This window comes from Drosophila suzukii, chromosome 3 (assembly GCF_043229965.1).
Source record: "Drosophila suzukii chromosome 3, CBGP_Dsuzu_IsoJpt1.0, whole genome shotgun sequence".
NCBI classification, from domain to species: Eukaryota; Metazoa; Arthropoda; class Insecta; order Diptera; family Drosophilidae; genus Drosophila; species Drosophila suzukii.
In genome coordinates this window covers 18,845,013-18,870,551 of record NC_092082.1, presented here as the reverse complement: position 1 = coordinate 18,870,551, position 25,539 = coordinate 18,845,013, and the positions used below count along the sequence as shown (strand labels likewise).

At 39.0% G+C, this 25,539-nt stretch overlaps 8 protein-coding genes across 9 annotated transcripts in view; 4 read left to right on the top strand and 4 right to left on the bottom strand.

Annotated features, from left to right (window-relative positions):
- Positions 1–38: 38 nt before the first annotated feature.
- On the bottom strand, positions 39–716 carry Sgf11 (SAGA associated factor 11kDa). The gene has a single exon (XM_017082013.4). The coding sequence runs from the start codon at positions 685–687 to the stop codon at positions 97–99; it is 591 nt and encodes a 196-aa protein (XP_016937502.3). The 5' UTR covers positions 688–716; the 3' UTR covers positions 39–96.
- A 338-nt stretch (positions 717–1,054) lies between these two features.
- On the top strand, positions 1,055–1,728 carry LOC108015538 (uncharacterized). The gene is made up of 2 exons (XM_017082016.4): positions 1,055–1,243; positions 1,306–1,728. The coding sequence occupies exons 1-2, from the start codon at positions 1,143–1,145 to the stop codon at positions 1,622–1,624; spliced, it is 420 nt and encodes a 139-aa protein (XP_016937505.3). The 5' UTR covers positions 1,055–1,142; the 3' UTR covers positions 1,625–1,728.
- Positions 1,729–2,227: 499 nt separating this feature from the next.
- On the bottom strand, positions 2,228–3,171 carry Chmp1 (charged multivesicular body protein 1). The gene is made up of 2 exons (XM_036814501.3): positions 2,975–3,171; positions 2,228–2,897 (listed from the first exon to the last, which is right to left on the bottom strand). The coding sequence occupies exons 1-2, from the start codon at positions 2,994–2,996 to the stop codon at positions 2,308–2,310; spliced, it is 612 nt and encodes a 203-aa protein (XP_036670396.1). The 5' UTR covers positions 2,997–3,171; the 3' UTR covers positions 2,228–2,307.
- Positions 3,172–3,490: 319 nt separating this feature from the next.
- On the bottom strand, positions 3,491–5,443 carry Cyp12c1 (Cytochrome P450 12c1). Its single transcript, XM_017082002.4, has 2 exons — positions 4,981–5,443; positions 3,491–4,663 (listed from the first exon to the last, which is right to left on the bottom strand). Exons 1-2 carry the CDS (start codon positions 5,406–5,408, stop codon positions 3,508–3,510), a joined length of 1,584 nt encoding a protein of 527 aa, XP_016937491.4. The 5' UTR covers positions 5,409–5,443; the 3' UTR covers positions 3,491–3,507.
- Positions 5,444–5,649: 206 nt separating this feature from the next.
- On the top strand, positions 5,650–7,961 carry LOC139353128 (probable G-protein coupled receptor Mth-like 7). 2 transcript variants are annotated; one of them, XM_070996440.1, is made up of 6 exons: positions 5,650–5,798; positions 6,408–6,581; positions 6,640–6,843; positions 7,190–7,346; positions 7,413–7,610; positions 7,666–7,961. In XM_070996440.1, exons 2-6 carry the CDS (start codon positions 6,416–6,418, stop codon positions 7,766–7,768), a joined length of 828 nt encoding a protein of 275 aa, XP_070852541.1. In that variant the 5' UTR covers positions 5,650–5,798; positions 6,408–6,415; the 3' UTR covers positions 7,769–7,961. The 2 variants fall into 2 exon arrangements, with proteins under 2 accessions (XP_070852541.1, XP_070852540.1); XM_070996439.1 differs by lacking the exon at positions 5,650–5,798 and adding an exon at positions 6,232–6,298.
- A 9,696-nt stretch (positions 7,962–17,657) lies between these two features.
- LOC108015534 (mitochondrial dicarboxylate carrier) lies at positions 17,658–19,773 on the top strand. The gene is given in 4 exon segments (XM_036816182.3): positions 17,658–18,038; positions 18,088–18,236; positions 18,966–19,339; positions 19,391–19,773. Coding segments are annotated over 4 exon segments (1,113 nt in total). The 5' UTR covers positions 17,658–17,766; the 3' UTR covers positions 19,709–19,773.
- The window catches only part of RpS12 (ribosomal protein S12), a 253,421-nt gene continuing 247,075 nt past the window's right edge, over positions 19,194–25,539 (top strand). Inside the window, exon 1 of the mRNA XM_070996986.1 lies at positions 19,194–19,203. The gene's annotated coding sequence lies outside the window, so the exon portion shown is untranslated. The remainder of the gene's footprint in view (positions 19,204–25,539) is intronic.
- Positions 21,475–23,009, bottom strand: Dic4 (Dicarboxylate carrier 4). The gene is made up of 4 exons (XM_036816183.3): positions 22,632–23,009; positions 22,197–22,440; positions 22,000–22,132; positions 21,475–21,848 (listed from the first exon to the last, which is right to left on the bottom strand). The coding sequence occupies exons 1-4, from the start codon at positions 22,837–22,839 to the stop codon at positions 21,528–21,530; spliced, it is 906 nt and encodes a 301-aa protein (XP_036672078.3). The 5' UTR covers positions 22,840–23,009; the 3' UTR covers positions 21,475–21,527.

The window sequence follows — 25,539 nt, the reverse complement described above, 5'->3', positions numbered from 1 at the left end:
TTACCCATTAAGCTTTTGATTTAAAAAACATTCTTGACTGATGTGATAGTCTTCTTTTATGGCTAATTACACTCCCATTATGATATTTACTACGAGCTAAAAGGTTTTGCCATTGTTCTTTTTGGAACCATTATTTCGTGAGTTCTGGTTGGGTTTCTTTCGGCGCTTATCGGACGACCAGTCCACGTCGTCCTCGTCATCGGTGCCCCCGGTATTTCCAGAAGAGTGCAGGTGGGCAGATGAGGCACCTTCTTTGGTGGCCAGACGACGGGAGGCGATCCGCGACGATATGCGGCCCATGCCCATGCACTTTTCGAGATGCGGAGCGAAGCGGGCGGCGGCCACCAGGCGATCACAGTTGGGACAGGTGCAGTCCATCGGCTTCTTGGCCGTGGATATGCCGAATATATCCAGGTTGGGCATCTCGCAGATGCGGTACGTCGAGTCCTCCGGCACTCCGTCCAGGGCGGCCAGATTGCCGGACTTTCGCAGGTGATGTGTCTCGATGAAGATCCCGGCCACGGCGTCATCTAGCAGCGTCTGGTACAGGTAGTTGGCCGCCTCGTCGAGATTCTTGGGCTCCTTGATCAGCTCCCGGAAGTTGCTCACAATTGCTGTGCTGGTTGTGGGGACTTGATTTCCCGATCCCTGAGCTCCTGGCGTTGTGGGCATGTTGGCTGCAGACATAATATTCGATGCAAATACTATATTATTTGCTTCTTGGTTACTTCCTGTCTTGATTGGAAGATTTGTTTGGCATGCCGGTTGTTGTTGGTGAAAAAAGTTGTTCAATTGCAGATTTGTTTGTTCTGCACGGCTGTTTGCAAAATTGGAGAGTTGCCAGAAGGCTGCCCCAAAACATCTGAGGGAACTAGTTCCAATCAGGTGTTAGCTTCATTTATTTTAATGTGTTTTTTGCGCCTAGACGTTTGTGAGCTGTCTATAATAATAATATCATATACTATTAAATTCACAATTTTCGAAGTTCTTGTGAATAAACCGTTGCTTGGAAATCAACCAGTTCCTTTCAAACAAACCCAGTCTGGCAACGCCTGGTCAAGTGTGCTTATCTGGTCACACCAAACATGGCAACAACAAATATTTTAACCAAATAAATTAAAAATAACCATTTTCTGTATAAAATGCTGCTAAATAAAAAGAACCTCATGTACAAACAGCTAGTGGAAAAGCTGTACGACAAATGTCAGAAGATACAGGCGGAAAATGAGCGCTGTGTGATGAGGTAAGCAGCAAAATCGGTGCCCTAAGAAAGGTAAACAAACATGTGCATTACTCATATTCCAGGGTAAACGGAATCAAAAAGATAGTGAGAAGGCGAAACCATGATGTGGAAATACTGAAAAAGCGACTGGACAAGCACGGCGACGACTGGCGCTCAGTTCCCATGGTGGTACCGCATCCCAAGGGAAAAACCGAGCAGAAACGCCGGGGACCCAAACCCAAAAACAAACAGGCGGCAGATGGAACGGGAGCTCCCGGATCCGAACCTGGATCCAATCCTCCAGTACCTCGTAAACCACGAAAGCAAAAAGCCAAACCTCCACCGACAATCTTCAATCCAATAGTCCCGCCTCCACATCCACAACCTCAATTGGGAACCTGAACTTAAGCTGTTCTCTGGCACATTCTATTTTTAAGAACAAAAACTATTAAATGTACTTTATTATTAAGATAAATAAAAATAATGAGGCAAATACAAGTAAATAAGGCGAATCATACCTAATTTTATGTATTGTATTTGGTTAGATTTGACTAAGTAGATATTAATTACAATTGCTCATAGATTAATACACATACTTTATTTTATTAATTAAAAGCTTTTAACAATCATCTTTAAAAAATGTTGCAAATTAAGATTTTCAAGACTTATTAAATATTTGAGTTTTTAAAATGGAAACAAACAAAATTATATTTCTTAAGCAAACATATATTTGGAAATTCCTTTAAACGTGGATGTTCAATCACTGTATTCCACATACATAAAAATTAAAACCACATTAATTTCACAAACCCGTGTATAGAGCTCACCAAAGAAGTCAATTGATTATAAAACCTCTGGAGATTCGTGACGCATCCGTATATACAATAGCAAAATGGCTTATGTGCACTTGACAAGTAGATCTAGACAAACCTTTTCCCTGCTTTGGGATTACTTATCAGCTGTTCTTAGTGCAAATCCATGTAAAAGCGAAGCATTCTCAAACACTGCATTTATACTTAATATATTTTGGATGTATGTACTTAATTGCTAAAACAGGGAAATTCAACGGGCAGGGCTTCGCACTTCTATTCGGCCTGGCGGAGGCGTGCCAGTCGCTGGGTAAGCTCGTCCTGCTCCTGGGACACGGCCGTGGAGGCTCCGACGGACTGACTCTGGACTCCACTGGGCAGCTCCATGTTGAGCTCGAGGCCAGCCTCGTCGGCCACTTGCTGGAGCAGATTGTCGACATCGCCCTGGGGCACCGAGGTTGTTACCGTGTCGGACATGGTGCCCTCCATCACAGAGCTCTGGACGTCTAGGTCCTCGAACTGAGACTCAAACTTTTCCATCAGTGAGGAGATCTTCTCCAGGTTCATGCCCTTCATCGCAGCATCCATGGCCTTGACCACGCCGGCCATGGAGCCGGTGACCTTGCGGGTGGTGAGGGCGGACTGGACCCTACTGGCCACCGCGTCCACGCGGGCACTCATCCGGAGGTAGTTGACCGCCTGGTTCTTCTGGCGAATCGCGTTCTCTGCATGGATGCGGGCCACGTCCATGTTGCCCTTCTGGATCGCCTTCTTGGCCTTGACCTTCTCCAGCTTCTCCTCCTTTTCACATTTTTTGGAGTTCCGCTCCAGCTCCTTTACGGCAAACTTTAGATTGAAAAGGTGTTCTACGGGCGGAAAAAGGGGTGTGAGTGGTCAGTCATTGCAAATTCTTTGTCTGGCGTCATCGCCCCGCTCCACTTACTTTCCATTGAACTCGTTGACATGTCGTTACCCAGCTTGATGAATTTACACTAGCGAATGAAGAAGCGAAAGAGTTTCTGGCAGTTGGTTTCCAACTCGAACGAGAATTTTATCAATTTACGTTGTTTTTATTGGAGGTTTCGTATGAATCACTTTATTGGTGTGACCAGACGTGGGGAATACCCAACTAACAGCTGTTTCCCTGATTGTAGTGCTGTTAAGCGCAAATGTAAGTGCTGTTAAATATTCAAATTGGACTGTTACTTTTTAAGACCTCTGTAATGGCTTATCATTAAAACATTTAAAAGTAGGTTGTATTGTATTATGTATGCGTATTATTTTTCATCGCAAAATTGGGTATAAAAAATGTTATCACTTGGAAATCTTCAGACTTCGCAGTACTGATTTCTAAAATAAAAAGAAATAGGACTTCGTGCTTCAATTTGACAACGGAGTATTTTTAAAGAGTTGCTCTGTGTGAAACATTTTTAATAAAATAAAAAGATAATCTCTTTTTTATATAAGGACAACATTTTAATATTTCAAATCAGTAAATTTAAAATTTAGGGGAATTCTAGGCATATATATAAATGTGCACTTAAACGGGTTCTCGATGGGGTGTTTATATTCTATCTGGAAATTTCGCACCAAGTTGGACAACGTTAATTCGAGTTCAAGATCCACGATTCTCTTGCCCACACATAAGCGAGGTCCAAAGCCAAAGGGTAAGTATATAAAGGAACTCGTGCTCTTGTTCATGAGGAAATCCGAACTGTCCTCTTTGTCATCTTTCTGGCGTAACCAGCGTTCCGGAAGAAATTCTTTTGCCCGAGGATATATTCGCTCATCGTTTAGTAGAAAACTGTTGGTCATAATTAGATGTGTCCCTTTGGGAATTCGGTAACCATCAAGAACTACATCTGTTCCTGCGGATCGGACATTTGCAAAGGTGACTGGATACACACGCATCGATTCCTTGATGAATGCCCTTAAGTATGGAAGAGATTTCATGTCCTCCAAAGTAAAATCCCTATCCGGCGAAGGTAATTTGCTTAGCACTTCCTCCCTGAGCTTTTGCTGCTTCTCTGGATTCTTGGCCAGGTTAAGTAATAGCCCAGAGATGGCCGAAGTGGTTGTATCCACTCCTCCAATTAGCATGTCCATGGCCATAACAGTGGCGAGTTTTCTATCGACTTGCAGCAACTGTTCCAAAACACTTTTATGATCCTTTGAGCTGCCTGGAGCCGATTTCTTCTCAATCCTTTCTATAGCCTCATTTACGTACGTCGAACAGGTGTCGAAGAGTTCATCCATGGCCTGACTAAACTTTCTGTAAGTGGGTGTGGAAATATACTTGTATATCGAGGGTCTGACGCCCAGGACAAAGAACGATTCCATAAGGATCTCAATATTTTTGAACAGTTTCCTGGCCTCGGGAGGCTGATGGTTTTCGCGAAGGAGTCCCAGTTCTTTGTCAAGGGCCACTGTCGCCACCGATTCGAAGGTCAGCTGTTTCACGCTGTTTAAAAAGTCGACGGGCACTTCTTTGGATTCCGGGTCGCGAATTTCCCGGATGTGTTGGACAAACTGATGATTGACCCGCTGCATCGGTTTCAGGTAGACAGCCACATTGCGATGTTGCATGAGGACAGGGTTCACTGCGCTTCTGTGTTTTCCCCAATCGGCGCCACTAAAATGGAAAAACAAATAAATCATTTAAAAATTCGAAATGTTTTTAAACTTAATTTTGTTATGCTGATATACTGATTTAAACTTTGCAACATTTTTAAATTTAAATACATTTTTAATAACTTTCCTGAAAAAAATTTGAGCTGCATATTATGTAGGTCACTTTTCTACAGACATTCTTGGTTTACGCGATCCAATTTTTATTAGTGTAAATACATAAACATAATATTATTAAATTTAAATTATAATGTTGATAAGTCCACTATACGCTGATAATATGTTTTTCGGAGTAAGTTTGCCTTATATATTCTTACTCACTTGGTAAACAATCCAATGCAATCCTTGAAGAATTTATCCTTTCTATTATTACGATAGTGGATGACGGGTTCGGAGCCCCCTCTGATGGGCCACTGACCTTCAGTGCGATAGACCCTCTCAAAGGTTTCCTCATTGAATAACAACACGGTAGAGGGCATACCGAATAGTCCCGGAACCACGCATATGTCGCCAAACTGTTGTTTATGCAGGCGCATCACTTCATTCATTTCCAGTTTATGGTACTGCCCGCCCTTCTGGAAGCCGCGAAACAATTGCCACCGTGTCGGTCCCGGAATTTCCTTGAAGGGCTTTGCGGTTTCCCATTCCGACTCGATCTGCTGCACGTACGAGGATGCCTCCGGATTTCTGGTGGCGGCCAGCTGGGAGCTGGCCCTCAGGGCCTGCTTCACTGTAATAACACGCAACATGGTCAAGATCACTCAGTAGAATGATTTCCTAATGGTACAGAACTAATCACGACACCTTGCTTCAATAGCTTTTGAGTAATTACACCAGGTTTGGCAACAAATGAGAGAGCGTTCCTTATCTTTGCGCTTTTCGGAAAGCTTTGCTCTTGAGATCGCATCTACGACATTGTTTGCTTTTTAACAATTATAAAAATTTTGTTTACAAGCTATACACCAACTTTTGCCGTATATAGGTACCATAAAACAGCAATGCAAGTTTTAAAATAAGTTTACAGTTCTTTTGTCTGGATTATGGCTGCTCTCATTATTTTGTATTTGTACGCTTCCGGATTTTTTGACCCGGGTTCGAATCCAGCACAAGTCATGTTTTTTATACCCGTTTCTCGTATAGTATGTATAATATAAAGGAAAGCGTTTCAGTTTATCCTATATAGTACATATATTTTTATTTTAGCTCGAAAATGCATGAAATATTAAAATAAATAATATTCAGTGAAATATTACCATCAAGTCCTAATGGAATTTATAAATTTTGAATAAAAAAATTATTTGATACATAGATTTGAACAGTGTACAGTGTCCAACATATTTTAAAGGGCAATGCTGTAAACAATCTTAAATTGTTCCCTTGTGCGTTTTGTTACTGCTCATAATAGCAATTAAGTTCTGTTCTTCCTCTTACCAAAAAATATATTTCGTAAGAAATAAGAAATAATTTGAACTTGAAATTTGTTTCAAATATATTACGCCCCTTGGGTGTACTGATACTGAAGTGCAGGGCCTCAAAGTAAAGTTATAATGCTCGCGGATCAGTCGAGTTTTGGCTTTCAGTGTAGCAGGGTTTAGATCCAAAATGGAACTTTTCTCTTACTGGGATTGGCAACTTTACGGTATAATTATTTTTTTTTTTAATCGTGGTTTACGCGAAAGAAAAGTTCTCGAAATCAGCTAAACAAATTTCCCTGCCTAACCTTATTATCTCTGTTTCATTTCTTTCAGGCATCGTGATGTCAATGATCTGCGCTATCCTTACCATAGCCGTTTATATTTACGTTAAGAAACTTCGAAATACACTCGGCAAGTGCGTTATAAGCTGCCTATTTAGCTTGGCCATCGTACATTTTCTAGAGATATTAGAATGGTTTGGTCTATTGGAGATATATTCATTCTTAGGTATGTGATGAATATCAGATCAGATTTCCAATATTTTGTTATATTTTTTTATTTGCAGGAAAAGGGATGTTCATCTTCGGGATCGCTTACATGATATGGCATCCCGTTATTGGCTATCACTTGTGGCGAACCTTAAACCCCCTCAAGCGCGATGAGCACAGACATCAATTTCTAGTTTACAGTTCTTTTGTGTGGATTATGACTGCTGGATATGCAGGATTGTTTTTTTTAAAGGAACATGTTGTCTGGCGTTATGTAATTGGTAATTTTACAGAATGTGCTACAGTAAAACTTCCTTAACTTGGTCCAGCAGTTAAGAACAAAACTGAAGAAAAAATAAGCCTTAAAAGTTGTTTATACCGTGTTTTATTCGTCAGCAGTAATGGAACGAATAAATTTCAAGATCTTGTGACAAATGGTAATGTAAAGGTTTTTAAAATGAATGAAACAAATCCTTTATTAACCATAGGAAAAATTTATTTTAAATATATATTGTGTTCTTACATTGTGTAGGATATGCGTTTTCATAGTTCTGGAAGTTTTACTATTTTTACAACATTAGTCTGTCTTTGAGCATTGACTGTATTTTCAAACGGACTCTGCGTCAGCTTGTTTCCTTTTATTATGGTTGCAGATCCAAGGTATATTCAATATAATCATGTTCATCCTAACTGTCATTAACATTTGGAAAGTAAAGAGGGAAATTAAGAGGTTTGAGCGACAGAAAGAGACCACAACGACCTGCTTTAATTTCGATACTGAAACGTAAGACCAATCGTATACCCGTTTCTCGAATATATCGTTTCATCATAATTTCTTTTTCAATCATAGTTATGTAGTCTTTTTCAGAATTTCCCTCCTCATGGGCGTAACTTGGATTGTTTTTACCATTTTTTCTACTTTAGATTTGTTTGGTTACACCTCTGATGCCTTGGAAAAATTCCTCAATTTTGTCCCATACTGTTTAGGTCTACTCTATTTCGTTTTGCTTATCCTAAAGCGCAGCACCCTAAAGCTCTTCATGGATAGGTAAGCCCTATGTGGTCGATCAGACATTCCAAAAATAATTTCCTTTTCGTCACAGCATTCGTGAAAGAAGAAATGAGAAGCTAGTCCGTGCTCAGATGAAAAAAGACCTCGCCCAAATATCTATTCACTTCCAGAGAAAAAACAAAGTCGACCTCTGATAATCCAAATCTTCCACAAATCTTTCCACACTCAAAAACAAAGAATTTCCTAGATTAAAGGAAACAAGTACTACATTGCCTAAAATGTAGTTTAAAGGCCATGTTGCATTAAAAATCACATTTAAGTTATTTAAGGCCATATAATTTAAGGAATCAAAAGTGTTAAATATAGTCAATTATTTAAAGAAGCACATACCCATACAACATTTTCTATAATTAAATATTAAAAACATTCTTTTCCGAAACGAAGCATTTATAATAAGTATGTCTCTTTGTCAAGGGCCGTATAATATTATCTTTAAGGGATATATGGGTAAGTAATATTCACTTAAAGGAAGATGTCACATAAGCCTTTAAAAAAAAGGAGTTAATATTCATAATTTTATAATAATATAATACTTGTAGAACTCAAACGGATCTATAAATTATTATATTGTTTTTGCTGCATACGGAAATTTGACCAAAGTAGAAAGCTCAGCATTACGGTTGTGGTAAGGTGTGAGTCAAAATAATTTAAAAGTACCTATATATTTAACTGTTTTCGTAATAATCAATACTACTCTACGGGCACTACTGTGGTTTTTCCATAGATAACCTATAAGTGGCTTAAATTAGGTTTCGCGGATTAAGCTCATTTGGCAATTTCGCTGTTCCAGATAGTGCCAGTGCATGGTTCTATTCATCCCACACCACCCTTTTTCGCCATCTATTAATAAAATATGAGTCTCAAACGCTTGCATTGGAACACAGAGGACAAAAGCAAAACGCATTTTATGTGCATTTCAAAAACAATAAACCAAAACAAAAGGGCCAAATCGGCCGAGCACACAAACACTCCAGCGAAGGGTTAAATCCGAAACAATAGGGCGAGGGGCCCATTGTTTTGGGGAACTTTGCGGAGCACTCGACGCCCCCCAATACCCACACCAATCCCAACTGACCACCAGAATGTATTACATATTAAGTCTGATAACACGTTACCAGCTTAAATTATAGTCCAGGCCCTTTATAGCCACAGCCACGCCCGAAACCACTTGGCCAAAATAGGTAGTATACATACGTAAACACCAATTTGCCTCGACTGCTATCCACACGTGCAAGGGTGCACATGCACCAGGTATCACTGTGCTTCATCAGGACTGCAAGTGTAGGGAGTGTGTGATGCAATTTAACATGCCTTGTTTCATATTTTAATCTAAAACAATTTGAAATATAAATGCTAAATATTAAACCTAAATGGTCATTTAATTTTAATCTGTCGAAATAAGCGGTCTTAATTGAACCCAGAGTGCTGTTTTAAATAGATGGCATTTTGAACCACTATAAAACTTAATACCTTCTTTCTTTACCATCTCAAATCAAGCTTCTTTTTAGTCCTTTAAAATACAGTATTCAGGTGGAATATGCAAATTACATACCCTGTTTGAAGGCATTGGCCATCCCAAAGCTTGTAGATATAATTCGTACACAAATTACACAATTGACTGCCGAACAAGCCGCAAAACTTTGCCAAATTAACTGCGACGGCGGCACAAACACATAAAAAAGTTTCCACATAAATTTAGGATATTATTATAAATATTGTTTGGACCATGCAAGTTGGTCAGCCCGAAAATAAAATATATACCCAAAGTACATTGTTTCTATACCTACAGTACCTATAAAAGCGGATTATGGGCGTGTTGCCCAGCCACAATAAAAAAGAATTACCTAAACAATTCTATTGTAATTGTATGATTTACTAGAAAGTATTGAATTGAAATAATTTATTAAAGAAGTTTATCCAAATACATTGTTTCAGGCACCCCGACAACAAAAACTTTAATAAATTTCAGCAATCCTGAAAACTTGGCCCATTAAAGACGAGAACTAGAACTTTTCATTCAACAATTACTGACCCAAATTGATGTAAGCCCACTTGAAGGGCTTGCATTAATTTGCAATAACTCTTCCATTTGCCTGTCATAATCGAAATCTAGCCAAACTGTCACTTGAGTGGAAATGCTTTGACATTATCATAACTGCATCAGATGTTCAATAATTTTTCCCCACACTTTTTACCGCCTGCACTCCTCAAACGGAATCTGCCATGAAGACACCTAGAGACCAAAGGCAAACAGCCGGATTTCTTTCTACCATTTTATATTTTTTTCAGACTTCGCTCCATCTTTTCCTGCTCTTTATCACGCGCCCAATTTAGCGACGGAGGAGGGGCGGCCATTCAGCCATAGCTATCCCTATCCAGATCCCACAATCGGGCCCAGACAGTCCCAGCCCCGCCCCTTTTCGGAGTCCACAGCCAAAGGCAGCCCAGAGATTAAATCAGCGCAAAGTGCAAACACTGTGTCAAGTGTAGACCAAGCGCCAAGAACCCGGCTAAAGACACACGCCATCGATATGGCCATGGCTGTTCGGAAAAAAAAAAACACACTCACAAAATAAAACGGATAAATGTCAATCAAATTAACTGGCAATGCGATATGCAGCGATAGTGGAGCAGGTAAACCAAAGGGGAGTCCTTCTTTTTAAAATACCTCGACTTCGTAGCAATAAATTAGGGGCCGTAAGGGGATTCCGGAGAATATCACTTTGATGGTTACGACTTTGTACAAAATCAATTGAATAGGGCTCTTAAGTTTACGCAGTGGCATAAACAAATTGTTAGCCATGGAAGGCATTCCAGAATAAGTAAAATCGATACTTAAATATTCAGTAAGGTGTCTTTAGTAAGGTGTATATGATATTTGAGTTTGAGAAAAAAATATTATAATATTAAATATTTTTTAAGGAACACTGCCGTATTCTCAAATAATATTAAGTAGGATACTCATTGAATATTCTTGAACATTCAAGAACTCTAGCTATCTACCTAATGTGCATTAAATTTATCTTTAGTTAGGTTTATATGATATTTGAGTTTGAGAAAAAAATATAATATTAAATATTTTTTAAGGAACACTGCCGTATTCTCAAATAATATCAACTAGGTTACACATTGAATATGCTTGAATATTCAAGAACTTTAGCTATCTACATAATGTGCATTAAATTTATCTTTAGTGAGGTTTATATGATATTTGAGTTTCAGACAAAAAATATTATAATACTAAAAATATTGTAAGGAAATTTTCCGTATTCTCAGATGATATCAACTAGGTTACACAAACTAAATAAATGCATTTATTAAAAACCTATATTGTTTTTCTAAACTACTTATTATATGTTAAGCCCTTGTGTAATATTTGTTTATATTAAAAGTCTGAGATATTCAAGCACATAACAACAAGTGATTTCCCAAGAAAAGTTAAGCACTTACTCTGGTTTATGGTAAGAACCAAAGAGGATTACTTACCTTAAGCTCCCGACCATATGGGTATAATTTACTAATGAAGACAACAAAATCAACATGAAGAACGCGGGGCAAACATTAATTATTTCAGTTTTTTATTTACGACGAACAGTGCGCTTCTTTGTTTGTGCAGGACTAAAGGCAAACAAATGTGGAAAACACAGAGTAATTAAGTTGCATATCAGCGAGTAAAAGGGAAAACTTTGCTAAATGTTTGTAAACAGGAAATGGGGCGAAAAAAAAAACATTTGCCGTTGCCTGATATTTTTTTCACATTTTAAATGCCTTCTGCAGAAAGTTGCCCCTAGCCGGCAGCAACAATTTAAGGCGCATTAACTGCAGGCAACAGGAAACCATTTCAGATATTCCTCTGATAATTACAAACAGACAGAGGAGAGTCAATAAGGTCCTTTCCTCATGCCAACCTCCCGCCGCCCACCGCCTCCTGTCAGTCATCAATCGGGCTCTCCATCCGATGACATGACCCGCCGACGGCCACGCCCCTGGCTAACCATAAACCATCGATTGTGGGTCAAATTGCGTTGATGCGACATGGGGTTCTGGGATTCTTGGGCCTCTGCCCCCCGGTTGACAGTCAACAATCGGAGCGGCATCTTCATTATTGGCAAAAGCCACGCGTAATTGCGTGATACTGGTTACTCAACTCTTGAGTTTAGCCAAGATTGGTGTTGATCATAGACTATGTGATAAATTTAATATCCCTCTACCATTTTTATTACATTGATTACACTATAATTACATTACAGCGCTAAAATACATTAGAGTTCGAGAATTTTAGATAGATATTGTTCTTGAATTGAGAACATTCGTTCTTAAAAACGGTGTCATCTAAATGATCTTAATTCAAGAAACAACTGTTAGGGACTAAAAAAGTGAAATGAGTTGATTTCGTTCCATTTCTAAATAGATTTAGGTCTTCATTTAATAACATATTTGGATCAAATAGTATGAAAATAAATTCATTTGTTCTGTTTTCCAGAGCATTTTGATCTCAACATAATACAAATTTATAATTATCTATATATAAATATCTATAGATATAATACTCATAAATGGTATAAATCAAAGGGGCTTAGTGACTCTTAGACTATAAACTAAATTTAATATCCCTCTAGCAATTTTATTAAATTGATTACAATTTTAGAAGTACTCTCAAACCTTATAATTCAAAGTAACTTAGCTCTTAATAATATATTCCTAAAAATGAATTCTCAGTAAGTTAAGGAAGTTTAAAAAACTGTTCAAACTAATTAAAACAACCAAAAAAGTTGAAACTTGTTCGTTACTAATTCCTTTTAAATTCCAAAGTTGTGCCATATTTCTTTATTAAGGAATTTTCCCCATCAGCTTAATTTCCGCTTCCTATTCTCTCCCACAATAATTAATTCATTAGTTGCACTACCCAATTTTGCTCCTAATTCTGGAGCCAACAAATCTGTCAAATGTGTGGGTGTCCTCAGCAATTAGCCGAAGCCCTGCTGAGAACCATCTAGGCTTAACACGGAGGACTAACACCGATTTCCCTGCCACTGCAGATGCACTGCACCCACGGAGAGAGTGGGTTGTGGGTGGGACTCTGGGGTGGCCGGGTTGTCTGACTTGGACCGCCTGTTTTTGGGGGCGCTGCACGGCACGACATAGTTCCATTAAACTTTCCACGATAACGCGCCAAACTTTGCGCCCAGCAAAACTCTCAGTAATTTGCAGGAAGTCAGGGCCCAGCACGCTTCCCGCCCAGAAACCGATGGCCGCCCCCTGGCCATAAGTTAGGCCCTGCACTAATCAAGCGCTGCATATCAGACCAAAGGCTGGGCAGAGCGACTGCCCCACTGAGGCATTTATTAATAACGCGAACTTTAAATAACCCAGCAGAACTTAAGGTTGGACTGGCCCGGAGAGCCGGCTTTAAGTCGACTGGTGGCTCGACTTTTCAGCATGTCTCGCCTCGCAGCGGTTGCCTGGTAATTGCGCATACGCCGCGTTGCCCGGAGCCATGGGGTTCGAGCGCTTGTCTGTGCATTTTCGGAATATCCGCCATTCTGCGGGTCTGAGCTCGGCGTTGTGTGTCCTTTGGGGCTGCGGATATCCTGATCGTCTGGGGCTGGAAGGAACTAGAGTTAATTCTTAATATTTATGGGAGGTATTCCGATTTTTCGTATACGTACTAAGTGGAAGTTTGAAGAAGGTGGTGCGGTTGGTGTCGGTGAAATGTTTTAACTATGTGCATTCTTATATATATCCCGTGTTGGTAACAAAGAAATAAAATCCATTTTAATTTAATTCTGAAAAAATTTTAAGAGTGTGACTAAGGTACTTTAAAAGTTCTGAACTAAGATAGGTGTATACAGAAAACTCTTAAAATATTAAAAGAGTCGATACAGAGCCCAAACCCGTAAAGATAAAACATCCTTATTTTTACCAAATATTCTTTCTATAGTGATGGGTTGTACTAAGAACAGATTTCTTCCTAAGTCACCTTAGTCCACTTGAAATAATATTTGATCATTTCTTAAGATTGGTTATTAGTAGTATTTCAAAAAGTTATCTAAATGGTAAACAATTTTATTTTAGAATTAGATTAAAATGGATTTTATTTTTTTTACTTAAAGTTTAGTTTAATTTTTATTCGGTTTAATTCAATGGTAAAATTATTTTAATTAATATTTTATTAGAATACTAAAATCGACAAACATGTTCAAAAACATTTTTTTAGAACTAAAATATCTTTGTTAAATCCATAATCCACCTTAAATAATAATCAAAAATGGTATTTATTTTCATTTTATTAAATTAGTTGTGCAGAACCCTTAGCTTTATAAAGTGATAAAAAGTATATCGACATCAGAGCATGTGAATACATGGTAACTATTTTCGGCATCGAACGGTTTGTTTGGCCAACAACTGCAGTGAATTCGCAGCTGTTTGTACTGGGTGTTTGTATTGTTATTATTATTACGGCACATGTTGCCCAAAATTCTGGCCTTCTTTGGACCAAGGGCCAACTTGGCTCGCCGGTACTATCAATCTTTCGCCATGTTTTTCATTACTTTTTTGGCTTGTTTTTTTTTTTGTTGCTGGCTTTCTGCCAAGTTGCATTATCGTAAAATGGATTTTGAAGTTTTCGTAGCACTTTGCTAGAGCTCCGGTTGCTTTGATTCGTGACTGGTTCGGGGTCTGGTCCTTTGAGTGACTCCTGCGACAGCTTTGACCAGTTGATTGTCGCACCACCGGAGACCTTTAACCCCTTAACCTGCGCCCGGTTTTCCTGCACTTTCCTAGGTCATTTGCACTTGCCACCTGTGATCCCTGTCAGCAGTTGTTCCAATGTTGATATTTTGGCAAAAACATTTCTCAAAAGAGTTCAACACGAAAATTGGCCAAAAAGGGGCTGCAGAGCAGGGCGACCAGACAAGCCACAAAAGGCAAAGCAGAGAAAAAATGGGAAAAACTTGATAGAATCTTCCGACCCTCCCTTTGCCGCCTTTGTCACACTTTCCCCGCATCTCCGCCCGATTTTCCCTGTTTTCCCGACTCAGTTTTTCCAAGTTTGTCGGCTTGCAGCTGCATTACATGTGGTCGGAGCGGAGCGGCATCGACAGCCGTTGCAAGCTCTTGTTTGTTGTACTTGGCGAAAGTTTGCCATCAGATGCAGGGGTAAGTGCTGTCTTCAGGGGGGGAGATGGGGCTTAGCATGGACTTGCGGCGAAGATATAGGGCCTTTACTATTACAGACTGCTGCATGCGCTGCAAAGCATAAGGACACTTTCACATTTAAATGGTTTAATCCGCAGTTAAATTTTTTTAATAACCATATTGGATCACAAAAATTAGAAGTAGAAAATATAGGACTTTTTTATATTTAACAATATTTTAATGATATATTTTTCTTTCTCGGAATATTTTTTATATTCCTTGACTTATATCATGACATCAAAATACTAATGTAATTCATTTTTACTTTACGTACATTTTTTAACTTAATGTTTATCCATTAAACATAATTATATGTGAATAGGTTTATATATGAATAGGTATAGTATATGTACAATATACACTGTATATAGTATGTTTTTTAACTTTGGCATATAGCCTGATTATAAACGTGATTTTTTGATTTTTAGCTCATCAATTAAAGGGTTCTAAAAAGAGCCTAAGTTTTTCTTTCAAAACTTTAGATCTGTGTTTAAAGACCGAACTAAAGTGCAAAACGATCCGGATAAGATCAGACTCTTGACTTCCCTTCTTTGGTTGTCCGAAATGGCCTAAACAACTCCAATATGCAATTTTCTTCGACTGGCAACTTTTTGTAGCCTCTTAGTCAGGCCGCAAACTTTTCTAATAACCTAAGATACTTGCAAACAGACATGCTGGGGAGGTTTTCGGGGTTCGGGTAGGGGCTCCCCAGAATAATATGTGCCACCAGAAAAATGGCAGGCCAAAAACAAAGAGCCGAACATACCGTCAATGCTGAGGCATATCAAATTGACGCGTTACGTCGAAAACTTTCGAGGAGGAGGGCATTAAATTTGCAAAAGTAAATTTGCAGAGCGAGTTAGCCGGAGAGTGAGCAAGTGCATACGTGATATATTATTTCACATTACGCGCAAATTGAAAAGCTCAATGAAATAAAAAACAAGAAAGGAGCAATTCCAAAGAGAAATAAAGAATGGAAAATATTCCGCTAACGCAGGCAAAAGTGTGTGAGGGGTAGTAGGGGCTACGTAAGTTTAACTGCCTGACCCCCCAGACCATCCACTGCAGTTACGACTGTAAACTGTAAACTGAGATATATCTAAGGGGGGACAGAATATAGAATGGCTTATTGTGTTAGTTTATTTGCGCAGTTGGAATTTATGAATCAATTTTTTAGTGCTGGCTCATAAAAATTCAAATAAATAATTTTGTGCGGCAGCCATTTTGTGCTGTTGTTTTTTCAATTGCAGTTCGGTGATGTGCACTGAAATTGCAGGCAGTAAAATAAATGGCGAATTGATTGATTGAGCACTTGATTGATGGCGCTGCGCTTTCGACGCCTAATGAGGAAACCATTCGCTGCGCTGAAAAGTATGCCATAAATACTGCAGTTGGTTAATCATTTAGCGGGATTTCATTGACTGAATATTATCTGGTGCTTCACACGGTCAATAAAGACAATTTTAGTGTTTTATTTGGAGAATAATATATTTTTTAGTTTCTTCACGCTTTAAAAAATTTCTGATTTTACCTCCCTCCTATATTAACCAATATGAAGAAATCGGACCGATTTAAACTTAATTCTGTTAATCAATATTTAATATAAGTAAATTTTATTTATTTGTTGAACACTGTTGTTAAATATTTTAAACTTAAGGTACAGGGAGGAATCGGCCATAGTTGCTAAGACTTTCGGCCGGGTAAGTTATAAATATACTAGTATATTAGCTAACTTATATTTAATATAACAACTAAATGCATTATTTTTTAAAACTTTTTAAATGTTGTGTCAACTTAATTCTTTTCTAAATTTCTAATAATCTTTAAATTGCTGAGAAAGTACACCTTTGGTATTAATGTAGTTATAGTAAAACAATTTAATTTGTTTACTAAGTATCTAATACCCAAAAAAGTTAAGCTTTGTATTCATTTACTTTGTTTCCTGAAATTCCTTGCGGAATATATGCTTTGCTTTCACATACTTCTGCGACTTTTCATATACCACTCAGACCATTTGAAATACCTAGTGCTAAACAAAAGGTACTACTTAACTATTGTAGATAACTTTTTAATTTAAAGATGGATCCATGTTTTGAAACTACTCAACTTGTCCGAAACGCTATCCACGAATCCCCTAACTTTCGAGCCCATCGAAAGCAACTTTCTGCGGCGCCCCCGCAGTTTTGCCTCTAATATGTCCCAAAGTTGCAACCAATTTCGAACTGCGCTAGGTGGTACACACTCGCATCGGTGGCTGATGCCTAATGGCCGTGATAATGCCATGACAACTGTGTGAGCGTCGAGGGAGTCCCAAAAGTTCCGCAGTCTGCCGGGGGTACTGTTGAGTTCGAAGCCACGAAACTATGCCAAATTACTCAACAACGTTGCAACACCTGCGTGGATGTCACTCCATTCCATCCCGAGCACCGAGGTATAAAGTTGGAAACTGCGGAGCAGGAAAAAGGAGGAGCTGGCTCAATTAGTTCGGACTCCCGGCCAGCAATTAGACAAGGTGGAACGCTCATATTGGTAGCAGGATGTCGTGAATGACACACGAACAAGTGGAATTCTCAAGAAGGAGTTCCAGAAATCGATGAACACTTTGCAAATGCATATAAACCTCAGATTTCTTTATGATAATATACTCCAAATCAAAGACTATTACTTACGGTCAGAAGTTTACAATGTTTTTCTATCCTAACTCAGATTTCTTTGTGGTAATTCATTCCACATAAAAAGGTTTTACTTATGGTCACAAGATTCTTCACCTGTGCTTTTAAAGTCAGTATACAATATTTCTTTTATACCCAAGCCTGAATTATTCCAAAATCCAAACACGAAAATAAACATAAAGATCTTTATAAAAATACCTATAACATCATTATGACTGTTAAGTCAAATTAGACTAATTAGTACTTGAGAACAGAGGAATGAAATGTTTTCCGATTGCCGACTTAATTTAGGCCGGATACAGGGAACATTTATTCTCAGGTCGCAAGTGGCAGCTAGTACCTATTTCGGCCAAATAAACAAAAGTACACACTCACTTCCCTGTCAAATTATTCCCATCTGAATTGAGACGAAAACAAAGATTGATGGATATAAGATTAGAGAGAAGTATAAAGACGCGAAAGAGGCAGATAGATCCAAAATCACCAAGCTGGCTGTTTTAATCGGAAGCTCCAATGACGAGAAGGTCGAACAAATGTGAGTTCCCATGAATTCTGTTAAAAGTCTTCCTAACCAACTATTCCAGAATACATCCGCGTTGGTGGAGCGGCGGAGTGTCGGGGGCTGTTGCGCAGTTCTTTACAACACCTTTCGACCTGATCGAGTCGCGAATGGTGATTATCAAGAAGGACAGGGGTATGGCTTCCAGTCTACAACATGCTATCCGGACGGATGGTAATTTCCAAGCACTCTTTTTCAAAGCCCAACCATCATCATGAACTATAAGCACACATTACAATAACTATAACTAGAAAACTAAGATTATATCTTAAATCTTAAACTTGAAAATTCATTTTCCCCCTTAGTCAAGAAGAATCTTCCTTGAACTCAAGACGAAAGTGCTCTTGAATTTTTTTTTTAAGATGAGTCAATTTTGAAATAGAGATTTCCCTTAAGATTGAACCAATCAGGGACCACTTTGGCATCAAATCTTAAGTCTAAATTTAAAAATTCCTATTAAGAATCTTCCTTGAACTCAAGACGAAAGTGCTCTTGAATTTGTTTTTTAAGATGAGTCAGTTTTGAAATAGAGATTTTCTTTAAGATTGAACCAATCAGGGACCACTTTGGCATCAAATCTTAATTCTCAATTTGAAAATTCGTTTTCCCCCTTAATCAAGAAGAATCTTCCTTGAACTCAAGACGAAAGTGCTCTTGAGTTTGTTTTTTAAGATGAATTAAGATTGAACCACTTTGGCATCAAATCTGAAATCTCAATTTGAAAATTTGTTTTCCCTCTTACTCAAGAAGAATCTTTCTTTAACTCAAGACGAAAGTGCTCTTAATTTTTTTTTAAGATGAATCAATTTTGAAATAGAGATTTTCTTTGGTATCAAAATATCGTTTTTCTTTTGGTAACAGATTTTTTTTTTCATATTTTAACTTCATAAACCCTATTTTTAGGTTTCCTCTCCCTTTACGACGGTCTGAGTGCCCAGTTGTTGAGACAGCTGACGTACACCTCGCTTCGGTTTCACCTGTACGAAAAGGGCAAGTTGCAGATGGACGAACCTTGCGACTTGTTGGATAAGGTTTTCGTGGCCGGCTTGGCGGGATGTGCTGCGGGTGTGGTGGGGATACCCATGGAGTTGGTAAACACCCGGATGCAAGTAAACCGTGCCCTGCCTCCAGATAAGCGGTGGAACTACCGCAATCTCTTCGACGGCCTGTACCGCGTGACCAGGGAAGAGGGCTGGACGAGGCTTTACAGCGGCGGTCTTCTCTCGTTCATTCGATCCAGCTTCATCACCATCGGCCAAAATGCGGCATACGATCAGGTAAATATACACAAGGTAAAGACCACCATCATTTGCTAATCTACTCTGCAGTCCAAGGAGATCTACATGGCATGGTTCAAACTGAAGCACGATAGCACATTTGTCCACCTGATAAGTTCCATTACGGCTGCTTGCATCTGTGCGCCGATCATTAAGCCCGTAGAAAACTTAAGAGCTCTCAAGATGGTGAACCCCAGCGGAATGATCGGTACCATAGCGTATATGATGCGCTTTGGACCACGGGGACCCTTTCGGGGCATAGTGCCATGCGTTTTGCGAATGGTTCCCAATACGGTTATTACGTTTCTGAGTTTCGAGCAGCTCCGCGTTCATTTCGGGTACTATGAAATTAATGATGATAAGAGTTAACACAAGGGGTGAACAAATCAAAGAGTTGTTAAATTTTATATGTATACTATGTATTGTAGGATATAGAAATAGAAAATATATATAAAATACAGATTTTTGTTGTACATCAAGGAGAAACTCTCGGGAATACTGAACAATTATTGATCATAAATAAACGAAGGAAAATACTTAATGGTAAAATTACTAAAGTATTATTATATTCTCTTTTCATGTACCATAACATACGTGAGTCAAAAAGCCTTGTTATAGTAATTTTTTATTGAAGTAAAGTCAGTAATCCATAAAGTATGTAAGTAAACCATTACCCCCATTAGTTTAACCTATGACCTCGATGACATCCTGTCCACTAGTCAAATAATTGGCCGCTTCCTGACTCCTGCCCTCGGCCCCGTGTTTGTTTGCAAAACAATCTCGGCTGGAGTCGGCTAAAATAAACGGTGCATGCACCTTCATAAAGCATTCAAATCCACATTGATTGCACACAGAAGCGCCCACAAAGCCCCCACCGAAAACGGGTCAACAGTGCGTATGCGTTATATTCAATAATGCAAAACGATGCGAGCTTGGCACGAGCAAAGCGTCTGCATAAATACAAACTATGCAAATGATTTTAATGGCAAACAAAATGTGCTAGCCGAGCGACTAATAACCTGCCAAGCGGCACAGAAAACAACGAACCCACAACCTCTGACCCTTTGCCCTGTCTTCCGCCATCTGGGGCACAACTCATCGTCGATGCAATCGCAAGTCAGTCATAAACTTGGCTCTAAGCATTTATGCAAATCGCGGGAGCCATGTCCAAGTGTTAGTTTGGGTTACAAGACTAGACACTGGGAAGAAATTGATGTAAAATTTGCAAAATGTTATCCAAAATATTTCATTCTGTCGTATATAACGGATATAGATTAGAAAATATAAAAAATATATATATAAACCAGGAATTACCTTAATTTTATATATGATTTTTGACAAAAAAAAAAGCATGGCTACATTTCAAGTGAATGAATTTTATACACAGCCATCAATCAAGCTTAAAATAAAGAAATATTATTTCGACTTATTTTGATAAGTTAAAGAATTAGTTTTACTGTACTCAGGTTTAGAAAAAGGAGTATAAAAAGCTAGCTGAAAGCTCTAATTCAGTTTCATTGCGTCGCATTATTCTTATTTTTGCGCGCTGCCATCGTCCTAAAATTGCCTACTTACAAATTCAATTTCCACAATGATTGCAATCACGATTAAAGGGTAGCCGAGAGTGGGTGCGTGTGTAGTAATGGCCGGAGTGTCCTCCATATGCCACCCTCGACAATGCCATCCATACGTGCAACATTTACCCACGCTTACGTGACACACAATTGGCGCTGGAAGGACGAAGGATGTGTGCTACGACGGTGGATTCCGCCATCGCTGCCCGGGCATTGTTGCTCATACGCCTAGTTGTCATCGTGGCGGCATCCAAACTAGAACTATACACACAGCACGTGCTGGCATTTAGCCCCAACTTTGCCGGCACAACTGCGTCCTCCTTGTCAAGGAGTTGGACAAATTAATGTTCATTAGTCACGTTGCGAGTTGTAATCAATTTATAATGCGACCAGTTGTGGTTGATGTTTCGTTAGGCGGAAGGAAGAACCTCTTTGGGTCAATGATCTAGCAAAACACAGAAAGCTTACAGGGTTTTGATTTTTCATTTTCCTTAGCATTTTTTGAGGCATGGGGTTAGTTTATTATTTTCTAAAAGGTAGCCTTTTTTTTTATTTTTACAGTCTCGTTTGATAGTACAAAAACTTTATTAAAAGTTCACATGGTTTTTTTAATATTATTCCCCTCCCAGGGAGCATATTCCGAAATGAAGTCGCAGCTGTTCGTACAAAACAAATAGTAGAGTGGTGGCTGGTGCTTTACGCGCTATCGTTGGAATCAATCCGCGGTAGGGTCCCATTATGCCGAACCGCATCATATGAGTGGACGCGTGGAAGAGGGTGGGAAATTCGCCTGGTCTGGAGTTCATCATGATGGTCCTCAACACGTCTAAGGGATGCGTGAACGTAGACGAAATGATCGACGTTACCAAGGAGGTGAGGAAATGCAGGCGAATGCCGTCTTTCGCAGAAGTATTTTTACGCACTTCCGTTTTGATCTTAAAAAATTACAGGAGAAAATAATATTAAATGGTGACTATGATTCAATGTTTTATATTTTTTTAATACACAACTCTCATTTTTTAAATTTATTTTTACTGAGCATAATAGTGCTCTATAGATTTTGGATAACATGATTCAAGAACTCACAATGTCGTAAAGTGCAATCTGACTGCAAGTTCCTACTGTTGTCTTTAATGCTGCTGCCGATCCACCCTTGTACAATGCCTTCCAGCCCTCTTCCTTGGGAATCCGAATTAAGCCATCAAAGACGTTCTTATAACTGAAATCGAGGCGAGAGTATCCCTAAAATTGATGGCCGTAATTCGAAAGTTGGGTAAAAATACTTGCGTCGCTGTTCCGGCGGCTCCTTCATATCAGTCTGCATGCGCACGTTAATAAGATCGGTTGGAATTCCACAGGCGGCACCACTAATACCAGCTACGCAGCCCAAAACAATTTTGCCCAGATATGAATCCTCCTTGACGTACTCCATCTGTTTGCCAGTTTCATATACCATAAAGTGGATATTGGTGCTGGTCATCTGTCGAAGGATGGCAGCGGAAAAACCATCATAAAAACCCAAGAATCCTGAAAACGAGATTTATTATTGGCTGTACTTCATATACCAAATATATTATCATAATATATTCAAAACAGGTCAGTTTAATAATTGTATTGAGCCAAAATCGGGAGCTTAATGGTTTTAATACCACATTTTTAAATCCTTTAGCGTTATGTTGCTAATCGTTAATCGTTTAATATAACTCCGTGTTACTTACCCCTTAAATTGTATATTCTTTGAGTCGTTCCTAAAATAGATCTTTTTTGCCTTTGGATCTGCATGTGCGTCTTCACGATATCGATTGGGGCCACCGCACAGGCAACACAGATCGAGGAGAAGCCACCGAACCACCAACGCGGAAGGCGTCCTTCTGGCCACTCATGACAGTCGTCAAGGAAGCTATAGTGGTCATCCAAAACCGGCATTCCTCCAGTTGATCGCCGGTCTTCCTTGCACCGTGCATTCGGACTCTGGTTGGTGTTTGATTAGCCTAACTTGTTTGAGAAAAGTTTTTGATTGGGAGGGAAATGTTTATATGTTTTTTAGATTTCACTGACAATTTTAACAACATAGTATTGTTGCTGTCGTTTTAAATATACATACAAATGTAGGATCTGTAAAAACATGTGTCATGCTCGTAATTCAGAAGGCATCATATAAGAAATTATAATTTAGCTAACATCTTTAAGCTCTAGCATTGATTTAGAAATCACTTGATACCATACCCACCTCATAGACCGTCAGAAAATGCGACACCGATTAATTAGATGACAGCCTAGAATAGAAAAAAAATGTATTGAAAAACAAGGAATCGAAATTGTATTCTGATTGAAATTTAAATACTATCTGCAAGAGTTAAAATACTTCAGACAACATGTTTTTATTAAGCCCGTTTCCTAAAAAGAAACTTCTAGTCTCCTTGGCAGCAAATTTCAAAGTATTTGATTACATGTTTATCCGCATCAACTATGTCTACTGATTATATATGTGAATCCTTTCTAGCTCCCTTTACTTTACAGCGTAATTTCCCGTATACTTGAGCTTTATTTAGGCCCCTCATTGTGTTTGTCTTGAGAGGGAGGCAAACTTCAATATCTGCTGCCCGCTGATAGGAAGCATCAACTCCGCACTCAACTTTTGCCTTCAATGCATTTTACCGGACACCGACCATCCAAGGACAGTGGCAGCTTATAAATCTAAACAAGCTCAGTTGCCCGGTTGCATAAGTTACAGCTGCGATGCCGGCACACCCGACCCCCGGCCAGGTGGAGACCCCGATGCGACCCGCTGCATTCCAGTGGGTCTCCAACGACACTCCGCCAGCGAAACTTTTCGTCCGCGCGGTTTGGTCGTGCGCACACTTTTACGCCTCTGCCCCGGGCACGTACCTTCGTCCATCCGCAGGACCCCCATCCGCACTCCTTTTGCACACCTGCCCAATCACCTGTGGGGGCTGCCACGCCCACAGCCCATTCGCACAACCCGCTGCGCCCTCGAAATGGTTTCACCGCTCGCTGTCCCGATGACATAATAAACGAGGTTACCAGCAGCGAACTTGCTCCTCTACTTTGTTCTGCCCAAAGTTCTCACTTCCACATCGAGGGCATTCCCTTCCAGGGGGTCCTCCGATTTTTATTGGGTGTTAGAAGCTGGAAACCAGCTCAAGCTGACTTTATGATTTAATAAATTTCTTAAAAACCATTAAAACAATTTTCTTGTTTTGTTTTAAAATTTCCTATTTCCATTATATTTAGAACTAAAGAATATTGACCTTTAACAAGTTGGTGTTTAACCTTTTTCTAGCCAGTAAAATATGATCGATAAATATAAAACAAAATAGATATATATGATTAATCGACTTATATATTATTTTAAAATTTTTTAATATTTCATATTAAATTTAAACTAGTGTTATTTGACTTATTACTTAGGTCAGGTTTGATTTTATATTTCTAGCAAAATTATAAAAAATCGATAAATTAGATAACAAACAAACCGATAGGGTATTTTGGTTTTCGGTCCCTTCAAATATGTTATTATTCCACCTTTTTTTGCGCTGGCTCTCCAGCTAATGTCGGACATTTGTCGCTGTCCTTGCAACCCATCCTATTTTGCATACTCGACACGCTCTGTTGGACCTCTGCTGGTGGACCTCCTCTCCATTGCCACCATTACCCGAACCCGACGCCTCTCCACTTCATGTGCATTGACAAGTTTTTGTCACGTTTTCGGTGGCGCTGGAAATTCGAGGAACTTTTTCGCAACACGCACTTATCAAAAGTGGCTTCGACTTTTGTGCCAAAAGAGTAAATGAGGCGTCTTTAGCAGCTCAAGAGGTAAAGGGTGAGGAGTAGGGACATGCACCTGACCAGGCCCAACCAACTTTTCTAATTAAATTCTACGAAAATAAAACCACAACACACACTCGCCGGCACAGGAAGCTGAAAAGGCAGTTGGCAAGTTGACACTCGCTTATCATTTCCGTTTCCGGCGGGGAGAGCGAGACAACCGTATGACGTCCGCTGTCCTTTTTGATACACGGTACTATTAGATAAAAAGGGTATAACGTATTCATACAAAAGGGGAAAAATAAAATATAATATATATGTCGACGACTCCTTTCTAAAAAAATTTTATTTGGCTTAATATTATACTGTTTATGACTGGATGTAAACTGGGTCATTAGAAGGCTTCTTTGTTATAAAACTAAAATTTATATTTTTGATAGCAAATAAGAGATAATTAGATATGACCCTAACGTGTTTTATGCCTAAAAAAATAATGAGATATTTAGATATATTCTTAATATTATGCAAAAAAAGGTATAAGGATTTATCATAGGCAGAGTGATTTATAGTATTCAATATGTTTTATTTTAAACAGTGGTATGCGTAATCCTTTCTTATAATGTGTAAAAGGAGGGGGGGTATGGTTGTTTAATTGGTTTGGTGGTGGTATACATATAAACAAACTGAAACCCATAATAATGCGGCTGATAAGATTAGTACGTAAAAGCTCTTAATGTAGACAACCAGGTATTTAATGGTCGGAACAACAAGCTTTAACATTTTTTCTTGCCCCATTTTCAGCTCTGCAGGACTTTTGTATAATGAGAGAGTAGGTCG